Below are 23,327 nucleotides of genomic sequence, written 5' to 3'. Positions count from 1 at the left end.
GGGAGCCCCAGGCAATTTGTTTAAACTAAGTTTCTAGACTCATGCCTGCATCTGGGACTTAGGTTCTCAGGAGCTGGAAGGAAAATACTACATTCAGACATCAATAAAAAGAAAAATAGATAAACAATCACGACTACAACATGCAAGAACCCTGGGAAATGATCAACAACAAAGCATAAATACCCATGTGGCAGAAGGGGGAGGGAAAATCTAGTCAGTCAATGTATAGCAGAAAGCATCCCAAAAGGGAAAAGACATGAATACAAGCACAGAGGCAGCTAGAACCCCAATAAACCTGACCTGAGAACTGACCCACTCCACTACACATTGTTCTCAAGATGCTAATGCTCAAAAACAAACAGTATTAAAAGTTCCAAGAAGAAAAACTCCCCTCCCAGAGGCAAAAGACAAAATGTATGTCTGATCTCTCAGCAGGGAAACAAAAAGAATAGAACAATAGGATATGAGAAGTCCTTAAAATAAATACCTGCCAACTGTGACTACTAGAGCCAATAAGTCATCTCTAAAACACTCAATAGAGAAATGAAGGCATTCCAAGCTAAGTGTCAACTGAAACATTTCCTACCTACCAAGCCAGTATTGCAGAAGGTACTTAGTCGACACCTACACATAAGGGAGGTTTTAATCCTAAGAACATAGGAAAGAATAAATTCCATGAGAAGAGGAGAAAGAATCAACCATGTCCAACTCAATAAATCCCTGAAATGAAGAAGGGAAGAGGGAAAATCTAACAGTAAGTGAATCAACCAGGTAAAGAACCCACAATATTACACCAATCAGCACGCCACTATTAATAACAAGACTAAAGATAGAGGCTGGAGAGATGGCTCAGAGGTTAAGAGCACTAGCTGCTCATCCTAAAGGGCCCAGGTTCAATTCCCAGCACCCACATGGCAGCTCACAACGGTCTGTAACTCCAGACATCTATACACAGACATACATGTAGGCAGAACACTAATGTGCATACAATACAAATAAATAAATCATTTAAAAATGACTAAAGATAAATGGTCTTAACTTTCCAATTAAAAACTCAGTAGCTGGATTAAAAGCCAAGATGCATCATTTGGTTGTCTACATACATCTCATTGGCACACTCACACAGACTGATAGTAAAAGGTTTAAAGTTACTATGATCTAAAACAAAAAAGAATAACTATGCTCACTTCTGACAAAGGAGACTTTGAGCCAAAATTAGTCAGAAATTTTTAAAAGGCTATTATATACTAATAAAGGGAACAATCTATGTAGAATATGTAACAATTATAAGTAGGTGAACTGAACATTAGTGAACACAACTTCATAAAACCATTAGACAATAGACAGATGAGACAGGTCCAGATTCAACAGCGTACCATTTTAATACTTCACTCTAATTGATAGGCAGATCATCCAGGAACACACCTTCAAAAACAATTAAGACAGAAGCTCCAGAGTCAAACTTCACACCATACCAAATATAATGAACAGACATCTAAGTGTCCACTAAGAACTCTGGAATACACATTCTCCTCAGTAGCCCATGGAGCTGTCTCTAAAATAGATTACACTTTAGGCCATAAAGCAAATCTTCCCAAAAAACAACATAGGAAATACAATCATTCTTGCATCTTATTAGATCACGGTGGAGAATAGGTAAAATTCAATAGCAAGGGAAACCAACAGACTACAAAATCCACTGAGACTGAACACTCTTGAAGGATAAGTGCACCACCAAAGAAATGAGAAAGGAAATTTTTTAAATTCCTAGAATCACATAAAAATAAAAGCACAACTTAGAGTCCTTGGCATCCAGCAAAGGTGGTTGTTATGAAGAGGAGAGTTTATAGCTTTCGGCTTTTGCATTTGTAACTCACAGAGATCTCAACCAACAAGAGGGAACATTAACATCTTGGGGAGAAGAAGCCAAACCCACAATCAGACGACTGTTCACAAGGATTCAAGAATTAATGCAGTACAGACTAATAGGGCAATACAAGGAGTCAAAGAGACAAGAGTTTTCTTTGAAAAGACGAAACCGACAAACCTTAGCCAACCTAACCCAAAGGAGAAGAAGGAGACCTGAACAACTCTAGAACTAATAGGACGGGCATTGCAACAGGGACCACCAAAACCCAGAGAATCAGGACACAATGTGCTGAAAACCTCAAGTCACAACCACGGGAAACTGAGAAGCAGTGGAGAAATCCCTACGTGATCACCACCGTTCAATGGAGAGGCAGAAGCACCGGAAGCGACCTCACTGCACGGGACTGTAGCAGAGCCGAGAGCCTCAGGCGCCCAGGATGGGAGCGAGGCACGGCCAAATCCCACCAGGCCTTAAATGAGGAAACATCAGCGTTCCTCCAAATACTCCGTAATACAGAAAGGAAAAAAGCAGCAGCAGCAAACGTATTCTATCACGCCAGAATAGCCTGGTAACAAACCACAGTAGGATGGACAAAAGAGAAAACTATAAACTGAAGTTCTTCATAAAGAAATTGGAAACCAGATTCAACAGCACATGAAAGCAAAAAAAAAAATCAAAAGAGTTCTCATTTGTTTTCATCTACTATTAAAAAATTACTTTCACTTAATAGTAAATCTTGGTTTTCCCCATTTACAGATATCTGCTCATTTAAAAAAACTAATTATTTCAAATATAGAAATGTATAAAAATTCAAAGAGAAAGACCTATAAGCCTATCAAACAAACAAGCAAAAATGAAAATATATATATATATATCACATGCCTTGCTAGAATTCTACAGTAATTCCAAGGTGAAGCCGGAGATTCTCGGGGCTTTTTGTATCTAAAGAATACTTAAGTGATAAGCAGGAACTTGTAAAGCTGTAACAGGCATATCTCTTATATCCACTCACCTTTTATTTTCTTCCTCTTCTCAGGAGACAACCTCCAATCAGGATTCAGCTCATCATGGCCTGGCTAAATAAAAAGATGTGTACAGGATTTACTGAGTCAGACATGTAAAAAAACTATGAGACACTCATCAAGACCCAGGAATATTTTTTTAATATGGAAATAATGCTGTCCCTTAATCTCTGTTCCAATCCAAGTCTTCCTCAGCACAGCAGTTGGGGGAAACAAATGTCACGGAGCTTACTGTCACAGACAGGAACTATGTATGCCTCAACACGCACAGAAAAGATAAGCCAGAAAACAGGCACCTGAAACAAATGAAAGCTAGCCACACTGCCGGTTTATTCTATGTACACGCCCCACACTAGGGGGTCATAGCTAAGTGCTGTGAGTCAACACTGCCTGGGTGTACTCCAAACCCTGTAATCTATGCAGATGGATGTGCGGAGGGCAGCAGCCCCAAGATGCTTACAGCCCACAAGGAAGCACACCACAGGACATTTGCTCTTAGTACTGCATGGGTACAGCCTGAGGGGCCACCTTCCTTCCCTTCTTTTTCTACCTGTTGGAGCTCAGAATGTAACACCACACTGCAAGGCACATCACCTTAGGATGGTGACTTTGAACTGATGGACACCTAAAACAATGTGTCTCGGACCTTCTCCTGCTCTCCTATCCCAGCCTCTCATTCTCCCCAAAAGTGAGTCACAGGAACCAGAATTCCTCTTCCACAAGGAGGGCAGGAAATTAGAGCTCCTACTCCAAAGAGAGCCATACAGCCTACAGGGTTCCTCACCTGTAAAGACTCTTGCCCCTGGGTCTAACCACACACAGACCTGGTGGAGGAGGTCAACAGAGAAACCACGAAGGATAACACAGAGTCCTTGCTGGCATGCCCCGTGGCCTATTACTCTAGATTACAACCTTTTTGTCCAATCACATTTCTGCTTGGCTGTCCTAGGAGTTATCAACTGCCACTCTTATTCCAGTCCCACAGTTTCTGGCACCCAGTGCTGGGCAGCAGAGAAACTGACGTGCTCTAAGGCCTGAGGATGAGATCTGGGAACTACTAACAAAAACCAGCAAAAAAGAGAATAAATGAATGATAAAAATCAGCTTTCCAGAATCTGCCTACAGAGCCTGTTTGAGAACAGAAACCAGTATTTTTTTCTCTCCAAATACAGCACATTTTTCCTCCCTTGCAAGACAAAGTCATTGATTAACAAAATGTGCTCTGCTTTTCTCTGCCAGACTTAACTTTTGTTATACAAGTCTGTGTGACCCTTATATGAATGCACCAGTGAGGTGAAGAATCATACCTTTTCCGCCCCAACACACTCCCTCTACTTCATGTCTGCAAAAAGCAAATACACAGCACTTTGCAGTACAGCAGTGGCCCAACCAGATGGCCTTCTAGGAACACGGTCATGTTTTGTTTATAGACAGGTTTCACTGACATAATGAACTAAAACAATGTTTTCTTAGATTTAAGGATTTTGTTTCCTGATTTTTTTTAACCACCAGAATCAGACTCAGGTTCCCACAAACAGGAGCAATATTTCAAGTATGTATTCACTGTACACGTATTTATTAGTGTTTAATGTGCAAAGGCCGTGGTCGAGCTGCAAATGAAATAGACCCGGGGCTGATTCACACAAGCCCACAGTTAGTGAAGCTGTGAAAACAACTGGGAGCCTAACAGAATTCATCACGTAAGCTCCATCTTCCCACTCGCCCCTCATTGATTCCTCATTTAAAAGGGTGAGGCTAACACCTACTCTTGTGTCAAAGAGAAATAAAATGAAAATGGAAAAGCTAAGCTTCCATTTCACTTTCTCCACCTACACACAAGCATAGGTTGGAAAGTAATAAAACTTCAGAGAAAAATTAAGACCAAAAACAAGATGTAAAGATATAAACATAACATATGGGAAATGTTTGAAATGAAAATTATTGAAGCAATTTTACTCTCTTCTAGACATGAACAAATTTAATACAGAGATTTCCAGCCAGATGGATATTTCACACTGACAATGAAAGCCAAAGTATTTAATCAACTCAAAACTGGATACAAAGTAAATTAGAATAGGCACTCCCATAACTATCTCTAATCATTAGTCTTCACGGAGAAAATACTCAATCACACAAAGTACATTATAAAAACTAATACAGCGGCAAATTGCATGAAGAAAGCCCCAAATGAGCTGAATCCACAGTTTTGGTAAAGGACTGTAAAGGAGTACGGGGCAGTAGTAACACTGTTTCCTTCTCAGACAATTATAAGCTGGCTATGTTATGTACACCATATAATCGATTATCGATTCATTCACTGGGCTGTCCATTCCTCCCCTAACGTAGCCAAAGAGGGAGGCAAAGCTCTGCCCTGCCTGCTGGACGAAACTCACTTGGTGACTGCTGGAGGAAGGAGAAGAGTCCAGCCATGCTAGGACTCCTCTTTAAAGGAAGTCCAGTGATTTTGCACACACACACTCACACATCGGGTAAATCACAGTATTATGCCCCACCCTGGTGGCTACTGCATTTGCAAACTTTCAGTATCTGAATAATGAAGTGCACACCAGCATGTAACACCCACACAGGCTGCAAGGTGATAGATAGCCCTTCCTTGAGTACATGTCTCATGTGCTAGTACCTCAATTGCTCAAACACATGTCAGTACTTCTAAATGTAAACAATGCTAGGCAACATTCCGACAAAAGGATGGAATCTTGATTTCACCACAGAGTGATAGCGTTTTCATTTTTTTGCACTGTTTTACATCTATTAAAATGGGAATAAAAGCACTTTTTTACTAAATAGATTTGTTATAAACCCAACTGCTCTGTAAAAAGCCAAGCTTCAATGTGCAAATTTAGTTCCAAAATTCTCCTCCCCAACAATGCTTTTCTTTTTAGTATTAAAATGTTACTTTAATTTCTTTTCTCTATAATTGTCCTGGCAAGACTCTGACTATCTTACGGGCACAGACTGACACCTACCATGTTTCTAACTGCAGATCTCAGCAGAGATTCAACATCATGGTTTGATGATGATGTTACCATGGTTATAGGAACAAGCTATTCCATTTTATGGAACAGTTACAGCTAATCATTGTTGTGTTCACTGTAGTGCACCAGGTTTTAATACCACATATACTAAAGTCTCAGTGCAAAATACACAAGCTAGAGTGACCATTTCCAGGACACAGGTGAGAGACTATGACAAAGTCAGTTGTTCAAACGATACAACAGTTACCACCTTCACCTTTTCTAAGCCATCGACGTCACGAGCGCTCCAGATTCCCGTAACAAAGCTAAGCGTTTACCAGAAAAAGACTTCCTCAATTATTTCCTCTGCTACCTGGCGTATGCTAACGAGCAGTTCAAGAGTGAAGCACATGTGAGGGGCAGTGATGAAACCGGTGTTCAATCTGCCAGGTGCAAGGAAACAGATGACCAAATAATGAACTGATGTAAGACAGAATAACTGGGAAGAGTGATTTGGGAGTTCCTAACCTGTCACATATGAGTCTGACCTGTCAAATAACAGAATGTTCCTCAAGTAAGAACAAGACAAATGCTGTGAACACAGAAGTATGCTGGGAGTTCTGGCATTCACTAGCCTGATGAGTGAGTCTTTTTTCTTCCATCATTTTCTTAAATACATGTTTTCCTACAAGACCATAGGAAGAGCACAGACCTCACAAAGAGTAGAACCAGATGCTATCCCTACCGCTCAGCTGGTGCATAAACCATAACAAAGCAAATGCCCATCTCATGACAGTGTAAATGTCTGATTGACTCTGGAGATGCTGCAGAACACTGTGCCCAGCCCCTTCGTGCTCCCCGGCCCTCCAGAGACAACGCACTGAGAATCCCGAGGGTCTGAAGAGCTGGAGCTCCCAGGAGTGTCTGTGATGGAGTGACACTTGAGAGCACACAGTCGAAAAGAATGGACAAAACAGGTAGAGGGGTACACGGAGCAGAAGTGTAGACTGACCAGACTCAAGATGACAGGAAAGCAGGGGGCTCTGCACTTTGACAGTAGGATTTTGATGAAAAGGAAACAAACAAACAAATATATAAGAAAGCAAATTACTTTGCTGTTTCTAAATTTGAACCAAAATTTCTTTTTGAAGCTAAGCCCTGGAATGCAAAGGGAGGATACTGTGTCTCTAAACATCAGTGGGCTGGCAACTGATGCAGGATTGGGCTCAGTAACTGTGGCAAAACCCTGTCCCTCAGCAAAAGACACTACAATTTACACAATGCCCACTATGATAGCAAAAAGGTCCTGGTTTTCAGTTGTGTAAACACAAGATCTATTATTTCTGGTTTACTTAGGTGTTCAATGGGAACCATTCTTACCAAAGCAGAAGAAACTGGCATGTATTTAAAAGTGTAAACTATTAATAGCAGATACAACACACCTGAGAAGAAACCAGCACGTAACTAAACAAATGCAAATTGTTAAAACAGACACAAGATACATGAGAAGAAACTGGTATGTAAACACACATGTAAACTCCTACTAACAGACACAACACCCATGATTAACACAGACTGAAGACACACACACTCAACAGAGGACTTTGGAGGGAGTATGGTGACCCACAGAGGCTTCCTAGTGAGACCTTAATCAAGGTCAGAATCTGAGCTTGCTTTACCTAGCAGAGCTGCATACTGGGATGATTTGGCCACGAGTGTGGTTACCAGGTGTTTGGAAGGGTCTGCACTTGGCTGTGTGCTATGCTTTGATCTTGAAAGGGGGAGGTCTTTTACCTTGCCCCTTATAAAAAGCCCTTTGGACTAAATCTCTGGGAGGCTGGGTATTGACCCAGGGCCCTTCCCCAAGCTATCCTATGTCTGTCTTTCTTTCCGTCTTCGTCTCTTTCTATTTTTCCATCTGTCATTTCCTCAGTCATCTCTCCTCCCCCCAAAAGTCCTTCAACAGTTCGGAGCTGGACTCCGACAGATTCCCACAGGGGAGCACTGGGTCAGAGCCATAGGAGTGGATATCCACCAGTCAAGATGTGGCAGCAGCTACCCCACTGCCTTATGGATGCTTGGGGCACCTGTGGTCTAAAGACTCACTTGGTTGACTAAGTTCTAGCCTCAACTCATCTCTTCTGTATACATCTCCCATTTTGGAAAATTTATCTTTCCTGCCCATTATTTTACTTAATTAAGTATTTAAAGTTGCACAGATAAATACACTTACTCATTCCCAGATTTCAAGGTTTTTAAGCAAATTTCAAGTTTTAATAGCCTCACTATTAAAACCTAAGAAGAATCTGGGAGGCGTTCACTGGCAACTAGTGATGAGTACATGTCATAAGGAGCACAAGAGGCAAGGAGGCCTTCAGAATATCGGCACACACAGAAAGAAGCACATTAATTCTACCACTAATAGTGCATGAACTGTATGTTTGAGATTCTAGATGGCACATTAAGAGTGCTTCGTCAGCTGGTCAATATTTCCATTACATGAAAGAATATAATGTAAGGAGACAGAAAGCTGAGGTTCCCTCACTGTTCAAAACCTCACCATTTAAAAAGATACTTCCCAAATATGGAGCGATCATGAGCCTCCCAAATGAAAGAAGCCAAGCTGTTGTTTGTTTTTGCTCTTTTTGGGGGGGCCCACCACCCAGCTCCCAAATAAACCACATACAAAGGTTTATTCCTAATTATAAATGCCCGGCCTTAGATTGACTTGTTTCTTGCCAGCTTTCCTTAACTTTTCCCATCTACCTTTTGCCTCTGTGCTTTTCCCTTTCTCTTAGTTCTATAAATCTTACTCTGTAACTTGCTGGGTGGCTGGCCCCTGAGTCCTCCTCCTCCTTTTACTCTGGCTACTTTCTTTCTTTCTCCCAGATTTCTCCAGTATATTCTCTCTGCCTGCCAGCCCCACCCGTTTCTCTCTCCTGCCTCACTATTGGCCATTCAGCTCTTTATTAGACCATCAGGTATTTTAGACAGGTACAGTAACACAGCTTCACAGAGTTAAACAAATGCAACATCAACAAAAGTAACACACCTTCAAATAATATTCTTCGACACCAAGCATTTTTCAACCACATATAGACAGCTAGGGAAAACAGGCTGCATTTGGGGATTCTCTGAATAATGCAAAGTAGGAACTTTGTATTGGGCCTCAGGAAACAGAGACAACAGGATTTGAGTGTCAATCAGATTAGGCTATACTCACACCGCCAGTCATTTCACAGCAACCTAGTGGAGGCTGTGTGTCTAACAGAGACATTTAAAGCACTGAGGCTCTGTAAGAGGAAAGCTCTACTGAGCTGTGGTTTCAGAACATACAGAAACAATGTGCCCTGTTATGTGTTTCCTAGGTTTTAGGCTCACAATCATCTCTTCACACAGGGTGGGACAAAGGGAGGGTGGGAGATATGTGGACCCCACATTAAATTGAAGGGGGGGGGGCAGTAGAAGTAAGTGGTGGGAACGCTCCTTAAAGATGCATACTGAAAAACTAATAAGGAGAGCAGAGCAGTCAGAGCGGCAGCTCATGCCTGTAATCTTAACATGAGGAAACAGAGGCAAGGCCATCGCTGGAGGGTCCAGTGCACCCTGCTCTATCCAGTGCGCACCAGGCCAGCCAAGACTGCACAGGAAGACTATCACAAAAATAAAAACATTAGGGCTGAAAACACGGCTCAGCAGTTAAGAGTACCTGTTACTCTCACACAGGACCTGGGTTTGGTTCCTAGCACCCACGTGGTAGTTCACACCCATCCTTAATTCCAGTTCCAGGAAATCCAAATGCCCTCGTCTATCCTCTGTGGGCACCAAGCATGTACACAGTGCACATCCATACATGCAGTTAAAAAAAAAAAAACCTCATACACATAAAATATTAAAGAATAATAATAATAAATCTCTACTCTGTCATAATACATAATACTCCCCACTAGTACATCTGACTTTCCTTTTATAAGTTTAAATTATACCTTTAATTTATCTTTCCATTATAAATATAAATTGAAATGGCTGAGTCCACCTGATAAAATAACAAACTCATCTACTTCTTAGAACTTGTTATCTCAAGAAATGAAAAGATAGAAAGCGCCCCATCTTTCTCCATGTCAGTTCTACTGCCTTTGCAAAGACATAAGGCAACTGCCCTCAGGTCCTAAGTAAGTGGAGAGCAGGGGCTACAGGATTCTGAAAACAAAAGGAATCCTTTTAGCATCCAAATACTTGTTCAACACTGGGTTTTGGTGGAATTTTGCCATCTCCACTCTACACCTGTCGAGCATTAAAGAGGAAAACCAAGAGTTTGATAGAACCTACTTGGTGTGTGGAGTGTACCACGTTCCAAGTTAAAACTGGTGCACAGAATCATTCTGTGCGTGATTTGTCCTTACCAGGTGATACTAAGACTAGGACGGGTTTGGAAAGATGAGGATATATAACAGCTGTGCAGTTCAGAACAGCACCAACAAAATGAAATTGCTATTGTCATTCAGCCTCACCCTCTGGAGTGACCCTAACAGAGGTCACACCAGCTCATCAGATTGCACCCTCGAGAGAGACCCTAACAGGGGACACACCTGCTCATCTTGACTCCAGACGCCTTGTTGCTTCAGGGATGGAATGGCCCAGATGCTCAGCTTCCCTGAGAAGTGGATTGCTGCAAGGAGGCTCCCATCTGGAGAAAGGCTCATCTTGAAGATTCCATCCTGTACGGGGACACTGTGGTGAGCGCAAAAGACTTGTTGACAGAAAAGCGTTCAGAATTCAAACAGACTTGGCAAGTTTGCATGTTATAAGTCATCACGATCAGCTGAGGCCTCTGCCAATCTCACATCGAGACCACTGTGCTGCAGCATGCAGAACAATGCTGCTTTGGCAAGGTTCTTGCCTACTTTAAGGTGTTGCGGTTTACAGTCTACTCCAGACCCAAATGTGCAAACACCAGAAATGTGTTCCCAGATCAATTACCAAGATTTCCCAATAACTTTTACTGTTACTCTTTAATAAATTAGGAATTCTTTGAAATATATGCTCACACGGGAGTAATGGTTAAAGGGTATGTGTTTTTTTCAAGAAAAAAAAGCTGTTTCTAAAATTGGGACTGAGATGATGGTACAATTCTGTGACTACCATAAGAACCAGTGAGTCACTAAAAGGTGACTATTCGATTCCAATAAAGTTACTTCACAAAGTCATTAAACCACACATTGGCTTGATACAATTTCATGTACCTTCTCGCTTGGACTAAAGTATTAGCTCAAATGTCCACTGGATCTGTTCATAATTAAAAGCACTTTAAAGGCTTCTGCTACTGGCATCAATATTTAAAGTAGGACTTATACCGTCTCTCAAATACTGGAATAGAATTTCAATCTTCTTTAAGACAAGGGATCGTTGTGACGTTACATAGAGTGTCATACATTAGTACATTAGTTTAAACAATCTCACTTTCTTCAGTCCTCATCACCTCTATGGAACCACATGAGGTTTCCGTTACCTACACCTTTCAATTATACAAGCAATACTAAAATAAAAGCACTGGATTCTAATGAATGCATTCGAAACGTTCTGAATTTCTACATATTCGTAAGAAAAATGTCAAATCAATTAAATGTAATTTCCTAAGCGGAGCTCCTGTAACATTCCACAAATACTAAGTATTACATATTGAGCAATAAATACTGCATGCCGGGTTCTGCCTTTATACTCTGCTGTCAACAGCAAACAAAATAAACCCAAATCCCTGCCCTCGGGAAGCCTGCCAGATCTTAAGGATGCAACCTTTGCCTGGCATCTACGAGACCAATTTGACTCCAAGGAGTCTTTTGTTGTTGTTAAGTTTATATATTTTAGTCTAGTGTAATTTAGAATAAAAGATAGAAAAAGAAGGGAGGGAGAGCAGGAAGGAAGGGACCTTTCAAGCTGAGACAGCCATCCTCAATAGCTTGGTTAACAACCTGAGACAAAAAACAATAAAAGTATGAAAAAGAAAAAAATCTTGAGGAAAAAAATTCTCCAAGTCAGTCCACTTATAAATATGACTAACAAATGTGGAGGGATAGGGGGATGGCTCAGTGGGGCACAGTGCTGTCCACACAAGCATGAAGACCTGAGTCTGAACCCCAGAACCCACCTATAAACCAGGCATGGCAGAACTCATCTGCAAACCCAGGCCTCCTGCAGCAAAATGGGGAAGCCAAGAATGGAGTCCGAAGCTCTGGGGCCAGCTAGCCCAGCATACATAATGGGGAATAACAAAGAGATTTTCTGTCTCTGTCTCTCTCTCTGTCTCTGTCTCTCTCTGTCTCTCTCTCTCTGTCTCTCTGTCTCTCTGTCTCCCTCTCCCTCTGTCTCTCTCTCTGTCTCTCTGTCTCTCTCTGTCTCTCTGTCTCTCTCTCTGTCTCTCTCTCTCTGTCTGTCTCTCTCTCTCTCTCTCTCTCTCTCTCTCTCTCTCTCTCTCTCTCTCTCGTTTTTCCCAGACAGGGTTTCTCTGTAACAGTTCTGGTTGTCCTGGAACTTGCTCTGTAGACCAGGCTGGCCTCAAACTCACAGAGATCCACCTGCCTCTGCCTCCCAAGTGCTGGGACTAAAGGCTGCGCCACCAGCGCCCTATTGAGATCTTCTCTTAAAACAATGCAGAGACAAAGACTGACATCCACTGTTGTCCTCTGACCTCGACACATGAATATGGAATGACCACAGGCTCAGAGGCACACACAAACATGTGCACACACAAACATGTGCACACACAAACGTGTGCACATATGCATAGAGTATATATACATCATGTACACATACCAACAAAAAGAGTTAAACTTCAGATATACTTATTGGTGCCACTGTGAACATGAAGGAATTAAGAGAGCAATAACAGCCACCACCACACATTAACTGAATGTCTAGAAGATGACAGTCACTGATTTAAAGTCTGACAGGTGAATACAGAAAAAAAAAATGAACTAAATAGTAGCTATATAGTTACATAGAAAAAGGCAGATCACTTTAAAATATTAGTAGCTGAAGGAAAAGTTTTGTTTATTTTTTCAAGACAGGGTCTTACTCTGTAGCCCAAGATGGGGCTTGAACACCTAACAATCCTCCTGCCTTAGAATACATCTTAAAAGATAATGTAACTGCTGTCAGAGTTAAGTGGCAAAGTAGATCATTCTCCTATAACATTTTAACTGGAGGTCTTGACTCCTCTTGAGTACAGCATGCCTTGCTTTCTGTTTCTTCAACTGTCCAGCCGAGCGTTTCCTTCACAACCAAAGGTGGTAGGAAATAACACCTCTCAAAGCCTTCTAAGAACAAACCTCCACATCACATCTGGCTGAGTGAATTGGGCAAGCCACTTTCTTGAGGCTTCCACTTCTTCATCAAGAAGACAGACATTACCATGCCAGTCACAGAGCTTGCTATGAGGTGGTGTGAAATCACCTGCTAGTTAGACTGTGCTCATGACAGGAGGAAACCCTTAGGTTCTCCCTGAGTGCCAACAGCTCTAGAATTACAGCACTAAAAATCCACAGGCTATAAATAGAAATGTCTAGGCACAAACAAGAGGACACATACAGCATTCAGGTATTTTCTGGAAAGCACTGGGTGTAGAACACTAAATTCAAAAGCCCAGACAAGTTAAGGATTTGGGGACAGTGTGTTGAAATGCAGAATCAAAATACAATGAAATCAATTGCTTGCTTCCCTCTGCTTTGCTCAATCACAGAGGATCAGGACAGAGTGAAAAAGAGAAAGTGCCACCTGATGAAAATAAACAATAGCCTGGGCTGAAACAACCCATGGCGGGAGTTCCTAGGTGGTATGACCATACAGAGAAACAGACTCTTCATACTAACCATGCAGACCCACACCTCCTCTGCTAAATCCAATCAGCTGACACACATTTCTAACATGAGCCAGCAATGGCACAGAGAAGAATTGAGAACATCAATCCCTGGATAGGTCTTACTCCAAATACCACCATAATTAGATTGTCCTAAATGTAAGGACATGGAAAGCCAAAGCCAAGTGCTTGTCGATTCTCTAGCTACCAGAGCACATGGTGTGCTCCAATGGCACAATGCCACTCTTCACGCCTGTGCACACCAGACCCCCAGACCAGAACACCTGGCCTCCCTTCCCTACCTGGGAACTTCCTCGCCTCAAGAATCAAACCAAGTTGGATGCTTCCTCTGCTGCTCACTTGGCCCTGCTTGGCCCTGCTTCTGGGTCTGTCTACCCCTATCACACTGTGGGCCTTAAGGACATGCCTGCACTCACCACCTTTAGTTCTCAGCACTGACAGTGTCTGTCTTAAAGAATCTTTAAGAAACCTAAAACTCCACACTCTTTAGTACGCACAGTCAACAGAACTTAGTTAACAACAACAACAAAAGAACCCTAGTTAAAGGGACAGAGCAAGTACTTAGAAATCATTATGGAGAACACAAAGGGGACTCGGGGAGAAAGGGAAGTGGTGTCCTGAACAGTAGCAGGGTGCTGCAAACGCCAATACAGGCAACACAGCGCATTAGGACAGACAAACTTCAAGACAGAAGCCAAGTCGTTTACTCTTACATGTGTTTCTTTGTCTGCAATATAAAGACAGCTCCAGGAAATGACTGAAGAGGATGCCAACTAGAGTACAGTGGAAATACACAGAGGATTAAAGAAAGAGACTGTAGACACAGGGGCACTGTTCCCGCTCAACTCTACACACAGAACAGCCACTCTATCCAGAGTGCATACCTGTGCCATGACTTGCCAATGGCAATAAGTCATTCAAATTTAAAATATGCTGGATACTAGCATAGCAACAGAACGCCCATTACATTCTTCCTGATGATTCAGTAAGGACACAAAGGAATAGACAAGTAAGGCCATTTGGCTCTTCCCAAGACAAGAGTATGATTTGATGTCCCAAGCAGATGGAGCCTCCTATAAGAGTCATGATAGGACAGACACACCCACCTCCCTCAGAGGCAGCTGCTGTGTGAACCACTGATAACCAATGGCGCTGCCCAGCCTGTGCCCTTTAGTGACACCTCTCTTACCAAAACAGATCATCACGGCTCTTTTCCTACTGAGTCATTAATAACCTTACATGTGAGAAGGAATGTCTTCATTTTATCACTCACACACACACACACACACACACACACACACACACACACACAATCTCTTATGGGTCAGAATAAAATCTTCATGCAACTTTAGAAGTAAGAAATCTGTAAAGATATATGGCTTCTAGGCAAATGGTTTGTTCAGACTATACCCTGATCCTCCAAGAGGACTGGATATGTTCTGTTATACTTTTAATATTAATGCATACTAAAAATGCACAAATTTTCCGTAAATGGCTCTATAAATTCTCATGATTGCATACACCTAGGTGAAGATCTAGATCGTTCAAGGCTTATGATAGCTCCCTTGACTGTCCTCTTGGTCAGACAGAGAAGCAGGCAGATGAGGGACACACACAGCTCCAAGTGTGTCTGCCGGGCTGTTCCAGCTCATGAGGGCTCCAAGCAGTCAATGGTCTAGTCTACTCATGGGTTCAATTTCAGAATCAAATACTGGGAAGAGGTGGGAGGTGGAAGGTGGGGCCTGGCTGGAGGAAGCAGGGTCCTAGGCAAGGGGCCAGAGAGGCCGCACGCTGCACCTCTTCCTGATACTGCTCCTCTCTGCCTCCTCTCCTCCGTGAGGTGAGCTGCTCCGCCTGCTTTCCAGCTGTGAGTCAACAGTCCTGCTCCGCCAGCTCCCTCTAACCTGCTGGACTCAAACTTCTAAAACCATGAGCTTGTTCGCCTCTCGCTGGGCCAGATATTTGGTGATGGTGACAAAATCTCTGACTAACCCACGCTTCATTCAACTTTAACCTAAGGCACTCTGCTGAAAGAGTCTGAGACACAAACCTCTGTGAATTTACATTACCTGTTCTTGTCCCTGGCGAGTGTAAAACTTGACACTTAGCAGCTTTAATAATCCCAGTGTCTTCGGCACCTACAAAATTAAGATACATCATATAAAGAAGGATTCATAAAATGCTTTTTTCACTATCTAAAGTCCTTTTATCATGGAATGAAAGCACACATCAAGTATTTTAAAAATAGTTAAGAAACCGACCAGTGTGGCTGGGTGAAGAAAATGAATAGCGCATGATTGAGACAACCTACCACATATAGAGTGATAGAAAGTTGAGTGTAGTTTAAGGTGGTTACCAGGGCCCACGGAGCACAGTATTAAATTAAGTTAAAAAAAAAAAAAAAAAGTGGATAGCCTTTAATTCCAGCACTCAGGAAGCAGAGGCAGGTTGATCTCTATGAGTTTGAGGCCAGCAAGTTCCAAGCTAGCTAAGGCTACATCTTAGCCTGTCTCAAAAGTAAGCAGAAAGTAAAAACAAAAAGTACCAAGGATCTTGATGGCATTCTGATGGGGCGAGAGAATCTACCAAGTGGTAAGGTCTAAGATAACGCCACAATCAAATTCTTTCTTCAGTAGGCAAATAACAAGTCTAATACAGCATATGCCAATTAGAATCAAAGCATGTTCTTAGCTGAGGCTAAGGTTGACACTTGTCTTGCTATCACTATGAAAAAATTCAAAAGTTCCCATAGAAACCTCATTCATTTGGAATTGAATCTAGTCTTTCAAAGTACAAGGAGAAAAAAAATAACATTTAGAAACCAGTATTTAAAACAAGAGATAACTATAATTTTTGGAATGGAAAATGTGTTACATTGAGAATATAAAGAATTTGGAAAAACCATGTTCTTATTTGGGAATTATAAAATAGTACAGCCACGTGGAAAAGTTTAGTAGATCCTCAAAACTGAAATAAAATTATCATATGACTACCGATTCTCTCCTAGGTCTACACCATCACTAAACTGTCACTTTAAAACAACTGATTTTGTACTGTAGGAATTTTCCTATAATGTTTGGGGGTCTACCACGGGGCTGTCATGACTCTGAGGCCATCCTGGACAACACAGAAGTACCAGGCAAAGGGTTAGAGAAACAGCTCAGCAGGTAAAGGAGGACTCACTGCTATTACAAAGGACCCAAGTTCAGTTCCCAGCACCCACACAGTAACTCATAATCACTGCAACACCAGTTCCAGGGGCTGCAACACCCTCCTCTTCTGTCTTCCACAGGCACTGTACCTACTCACCTATGGTGCATATAAATTCACATGGACAAACATACATCCAAATGTATAAATACATGTAAAAGCAAAAGTGCCCACTATGCAGGTAAAGCTAACAATTATGCTACCAGAGCTCCCGAACAACTGAAGATCAATGATGGCTTATCTACACATCTCCCAGACTTTCCTCCAAAACAAGAATGCAATCTAAATAAGAACCGCTCAAGCGGTTCTACTTGAAAACAGATGATGATGTTGATGATTATGAGGATGATGATAACTTTCAAAATAACTTTACACAAAAAGAGAAAAATGATCAAATCCCAGTTTGTCACGTCCATTCCTCCTGCTTGGTGAACAAGGCAGATGCGGAAAAGTACTGCAGGGCCCGAGAAGGACAACCAAGAAAAGCTGGCAAAGAAGTCAAGGGTCCGTCTAAATACAATGCAAAACTCTCAGGTCTACGTGTTCTCCGAGACCAATGGAAGAGCATCCATCTCACCCAGGCATGGCTTATAGGGAAAGGACAGAAGTGTCCCTTGCTTAGAAGGAGCAACCCAACAGGCACACGGCTTCTGAGCAAGAACAATGTGAGCAGAAAGCAGCATCTTTTGCTAACAGGAGTGTTAAAGATGGAAGAGATGAAGAAGAAAATGCAGTGTGCTGCAAGACAAGAGGGAAGCCCTGTCCCTGAGCCCAGAACCCTTCCCACCAACAACATTACAGAGCATTTGAGCTTCACTCTACTGACCACACAGGGACCCACTACGCTCGGAACCATCACAGTGAACAAAAGGAAGATTCAGGAATATCTCATAGAAATCGCAAGACTGACACAGTGACAATAAATTCTATAAAGTTAAGAAAAGAAAATCAGAAGACAAAAATTCACATGCAGAAACAAGAGTAGATTACACTTTTGTGAGGAAACAACCAAGAAACAAGGAAACAAAAATGCTGCCTTAAGAAACAATACGCTTCAACAAGGATCTAAGGATGTAGAAAACTTTTTTTAATTGCCCTAAGTTCTAAACTCAGTAACTAAAAAGAAAATTTGACAAAAAGATAAAAATAAAGGGAAGAGAAGAATGAAATATTGAAGGGAGGAGGGAGCAGGGAGCAGAGAGCTGTGTGAATTCAAGCTCAGCCTGGCCCCCACAGTCAGACTCTATGGGAACAGAGAGGAAAAGGGGCTGGAGGCGGAGGGAGAAGGGCAGAGGAGAAGGTGCTGGGCGGCAGTGACCAGGGCAGACCCCCACACAGGCCAGCCCTGGGCGGGCAGGAGAATCTCGGGGGAAGGATTCCGACTGCATCCCTCTTTTCAGTGAAAGGACTTCTTAGGCAAAGAGTATGCTCGAAGGGCCTGTATTATTTCCACAGGATAACAAGCACTGGAAACCAGCATTAATAACAAGCCTTCAGTGGACGTTTGTTCATGTTTACACTTCTTTATCCAAATTTTGATCCTAAAACTCCAAATAGCAATAGTTACCATGGATATAGTCACAGGAGTTTAGCCATTGCCTTCAAAGGGACTGCCTCACTGGATCCCTGCAAAAGCCTCATCACACAAGTAGAAAGAAAAAAAAAAGTGGGGGATAGGGGGATCCTGGAATTTCAGTGTCAGCCTTCTAACTCCAGAGCCTACACCTACTCGCTGCCTCAGTTACAGAATTCTAACTGGGCACTATTATACTCCATTGCACTCATCTGTAGAGATGGCTACATTAGTTTTTCTTATGTTCCTAATACTTGCAGCAATCATTCAATGTTGAGCAATTAATAAGTAAAGCCATGTAGGCCGCTAGCATTCATCTGGAAGTGTTGATCAATGCTTATATTGAATTTTGCATAGTCTGTTTTATAGCCTGCCAGCCTGTGGGAGAGGACCCTTGCTAAGCACAGCTCTCAGCTCCCACCTCCTGATGAAAGGGACAAACACTGTAACTTCCAATGATTCTGAGGTGGGAACGGCTACAACTGTAAGGTTAGCTGCATGACACATTTGAAAGCTACTAATGGAGTCAAAATACATTTGCAGCATTTCAGGAAGTCAATCATACAGCAGGGCATTCAATCTGCAATTCAATGTTTTTCCTCACTTATTTTATCAGTGGACAAGCAATTTTCTCTTAAGAGAAGTCAGTATCACAGCCCCTTGCGCAGACAGAAGGACTAAATACCGCAGAGCACTTTCCAACACAGAATTCAAAAGGAAGTCGAGCGGAAGTGCACAAGAACCCAAAGGAGCCCAGGAGAAAGGTCTGCTGCCCCTCAGCAGCACCTGGAGAATTCCCCTCTACAGAGCCACTTTGTATAGATGCCCTCAACCAAAAGACTCAGTGCCTACTGGGTCTTCTCAGTCATGAGATTTTTCCAAGATCTGCTTGATTTATGCCCCATAAAACTAAAAGTTACAAAAGTCAGAGAAAAACACAGCTAATAAGTTCCTACAAAATGAAGTAATGTGTTCATTTCTGCAATGAATTCCCACCTCAGTCTTTTCGGGGGCAGATAAGAGTAACGGCATAATGGGACAGACAGGCAACTGAACATGAGGGGATGCTAGGAGGAACCAGAGGATCTGATCCGAGCCCTGTCTTCCTGTCGTCAGCCGTTAAGCTCCATTTGGCCTAACACTCTGGACCTGGGAAAAGGGGCCTCCTCCCTGGCTTCTGAAGAGAAAATAGGTAAGTGGGAAATCAGGCAGGTGGATCAGAAATGGAAGGGAAAAAGCGTGCTCTCTAATATGAGCTGCCAATATCAGCTGACTTAAGGTTCGGGGCCACATAAAACAGTAAGTTGGTATCGTTTTTTTTAAAAAGTATTACTTTGCTGGGTTAAATCACAATTACTTATTTCAATGCAGGCCAGTTCTAATAATAACAATGAAGACGGCTATAACTGCTGAAGATTTCTTTTTCAAAAGAACTTCTTTGAGAATCTTTTTCAATATCAAGCCATTCACTGCTGTGAAAGATCGCTTTTAAATCGATGCATTTTAAGAAAAATCACAAGACAAATGCAATCACTCTGAAATGAGCAGCCTAAGCTCTTCCCTCATACCGTGCTTCAGTGCCCACTCCATCCCCCACTTTAAATCAGACAACTCCTCACTGAGAACAGGCATGCACCAAGTACAGGTCACAACCTTGGTCAAGCGCTGCTTTTACACAATGTACTCAAACAACCAAGACGCGCATTAGTAGAGGATGGCCAATACAGTACACACAATTAGCACTCACCAGTACCTAACTGAGTTCACATTTCTGGACACACAGAAAACTATTTCCAATCTTCTTTCGAGCTAGGAAGGGTCATGTGGTTGTCACTTTCTGGGGTAAGTCTGTGACAAGTTCCCTCCCACTTCAATTGCTCTCTGCCCTTCCTAAAGCCACCAGGAGACAGTGGGTCCTCAAGAAGTCATCTTCCACAGAGTCTTTGATCATCAATGACAACAAGCTGCCTAGAAAACACACAGCAGCAGCAGCAGGCTTGGCCAGGAATTGTGATGTGGTAAGCCGCAGATACCTTATTTTAGGTCTTCCCCATGTGCTTATTTGTGTGACTGTGATTTTTCTCACGCCCAGTCTAGCCTAAACTAATGCTGCAGACCAACAGGGTGCTATACGTGGGATCTGAAAAGTCCTTACGGGCCCAAGTGTTAAAGGCTGGCTGCCAGCAGCCGTGCTATTGGGAGGTGGGGTGTTCCCTCTAGGAAGGACATTAGGAAGGCACATCACTGGAAGCACACCACCCTAGAGACATGGGGACTCTGGAAGACACTCACACCAAGGTCATGTCTTCTCTGTCCCCCTTCCCCCCTGCCTCTCAGGGAGGCCAGGAAGTAAGCACCCTCTTACTCACCTGACCCCATCATGAGCTACACGACGCTACAACAGAACCAAGACACCATGAGCGGAAGTCTCTAACACTACCAGTAAAAGGCTAATGCAAGGAGTGTGGGCACAAAACAGAGGTCCGCTAGTGATGAAGAACGAATACAGAGACGTAACCCAGTTCATGCAAACATGGAAGGATGTACAGCACAGCAATTAGTTAAAACTGAGTGTGAGCTCGGAACTGCTGTGACCTGGCACTCTCAGCCTTCACTTGCTGGCTAGGTGCCCAGAGCAGAGTATGTTATTACTCTCACTTGCTTGTGAACTGACCCAGGCTAATCAGAGCACCCACCTGAAGGGACACTTTGGGGTACTAGCACAGGATAAAAGCACTCTGAAAAGTTATCAACACGAAAACAGCTTGTTAAATGTTAATGTCTAAATGAGAAACTACAGGTAACACGACACCAGCCAGGCTACGCTGTGTTCTCTTTTTTACACTGTGGTGTATTATTTATGGGTGCACAGTGGGTGCGTGAGCCAGGGTGTACAAGAAGACAGCTCTGCAGTCATTTGTCTCCTTTTGCCTCTGAACGGACTCTGAGAATGAACTCAGGCTGCCAGGCTCACAAGGCAAGCACAGCTACCTGCTGGGCCACCTCATCTGACCTACATGGTTTTTCTAATAGCTAAAAACATCACTACTAAAACGGGAGCCACATTAAATTAGATATACTTTACTACATTTGATATATAGCAATACTAAATAATATTTTAGTTACATTATTAATATTATTTGTGATATATTACATATTATAGTAATATTTTAGTTACCATTAACAAGCAAGCGAGAATAAGAAAATATTAAAATCACACTACCAATAATTAATCCCCCTTTTTTGAGACAAACATTCCTAGTTACATCTTACACAGGGTTTCTTTGTCTAATAGCAATTAGAAAGTAGTCAAGATAATTGTACTAATGCATACCTCAGTGACCCTGTCTTCACTGTTAGTAACTTGCTTATAGTACGGTGAGCCTGAAAGAACTCTCCATGCAGAAAGGCCACAGCTAGAAGCTCTGGAAATGCCCAGTTCAGCAGTTTCACATCCACCAACCAGTAAAAGTCTAAAAACGACAAGGACAGAATTAATAAATTACAAATATGAACATGATAACAAGAAAACAGTGCAGAATCAGCCACCTTTACATAGAAAGCTAAAAATTGCTGTCATTATACCTAGATGATTACTATTTTAGAAAGGAAACCTAATGGTTTTTCAATTCGAATTTCACCTTCACTGATAGAGGAGTACAGGGTAAGCATCTTAAATTTGCACATGCAGCTCATACACTGGGTGTATCAAACCTAACAAGCATTAGCAGGAGTTGGGCAGCTTCCCCAGATACACACACAGTGATGTCAACCCCATACCCGAAGCAAGGTGGCATTACTGCACCCTTAAAAAGCCACGGCAGCAGCTGGGTGTGCTCCTCGGGAAAGAACATAGGGCGGTAACTGCTCAGAGGTAAGACTAGGTGAGCCGCAGTCTATTGATGGTTCACTTCTGTTTGCCACACTCAATCAGCAAACTACGGGCCAGTCACTACAACAGCAAACAGCCTACCAAACACTGGACAGCAAAAGATACACTATGCATCCACTGCAAAACTAAGCTGGTGAGTAGTGAAAGCCAGCAGCCATTTCTGCCAGTTAAATCAGGGTCGGCACATCTGGCAGGATCCTCCATAGCAGACCTCACAATCACTTCTATTTAAGGGGAAAGTGGGCGTGAGGTCAAGGGAGGTCCAAGAAGATGATCAGTGGGTAAAGCACTTGCCATGCAAGCCTGACGACCTGAGTTCGATCCTCAGGTAGAAGAGAACTGACTCCACAAAGCTGTCCCCTGACTGCCACATACATGCCATGACACACATATGTACGCACACATACAAATAATAGTTAATAAATAATAAAAACTAAAGGTAAAATTTTGATACATTAAAAAGAAAACATCCATTGTTAGTGGGTTATCTGTTGTCAATGGCAAGAGACAACAGAAATAACAAGAAAAAGAATCCATGTGTTTCTTAATGGTTAAATTCATAATTAAAATAATGAAGAGTTCCTATGATCTAAAAACTGCCCACTACCTAAGAGAGTGACAGACTTCCCAGGAGAGGTCTCCTGGGCCTCTGTTCACATGCTCCACCCACACCACCTACTGCCATTTCAAGGGACAGGACACCTCTGATCACATGCTCCACCCACACCACCTACTGCCATTTCAAGGGACAGGACACCTCTGATCACATGCTGCACCCACACCACCTACTGCCATTTCAAGGGACAGGACACCTCTGATCACATGCTGCACCCACACCACCTACTACCATTTCAAGGGACAGGACACCTCTGATCACATGCTGTATCTACACCACCTACTACCATTTCAAGG

At 42.5% G+C, this 23,327-nt stretch overlaps 1 protein-coding gene across 2 annotated transcripts in view; it reads right to left on the bottom strand.

The window, feature by feature from the left end:
• The window catches only part of Nbas (NBAS subunit of NRZ tethering complex), a 288,955-nt gene that overhangs the window by 229,326 nt on the left and 36,302 nt on the right, over positions 1 to 23,327 (bottom strand). For both annotated transcript variants that reach the window (XM_036170649.1, XM_036170651.1), the window contains exons 11-14: positions 21,858 to 21,996; positions 15,810 to 15,878; positions 10,457 to 10,585; positions 2,883 to 2,946 (exon numbers count right to left, since the gene is read on the bottom strand). In XM_036170649.1, the coding sequence (XP_036026542.1) occupies positions 2,883 to 2,946; positions 10,457 to 10,585; positions 15,810 to 15,878; positions 21,858 to 21,996 (401 nt within the window). The remainder of the gene's footprint in view (positions 1 to 2,882; positions 2,947 to 10,456; positions 10,586 to 15,809; positions 15,879 to 21,857; positions 21,997 to 23,327) is intronic.

Source organism: Onychomys torridus, chromosome 21, assembly GCF_903995425.1.
Source record: "Onychomys torridus chromosome 21, mOncTor1.1, whole genome shotgun sequence".
NCBI classification, from domain to species: Eukaryota; Metazoa; Chordata; class Mammalia; order Rodentia; family Cricetidae; genus Onychomys; species Onychomys torridus.
Note: the sequence above shows the minus strand (reverse complement) of the source record. Positions and strands in the feature narration are given on the sequence as shown.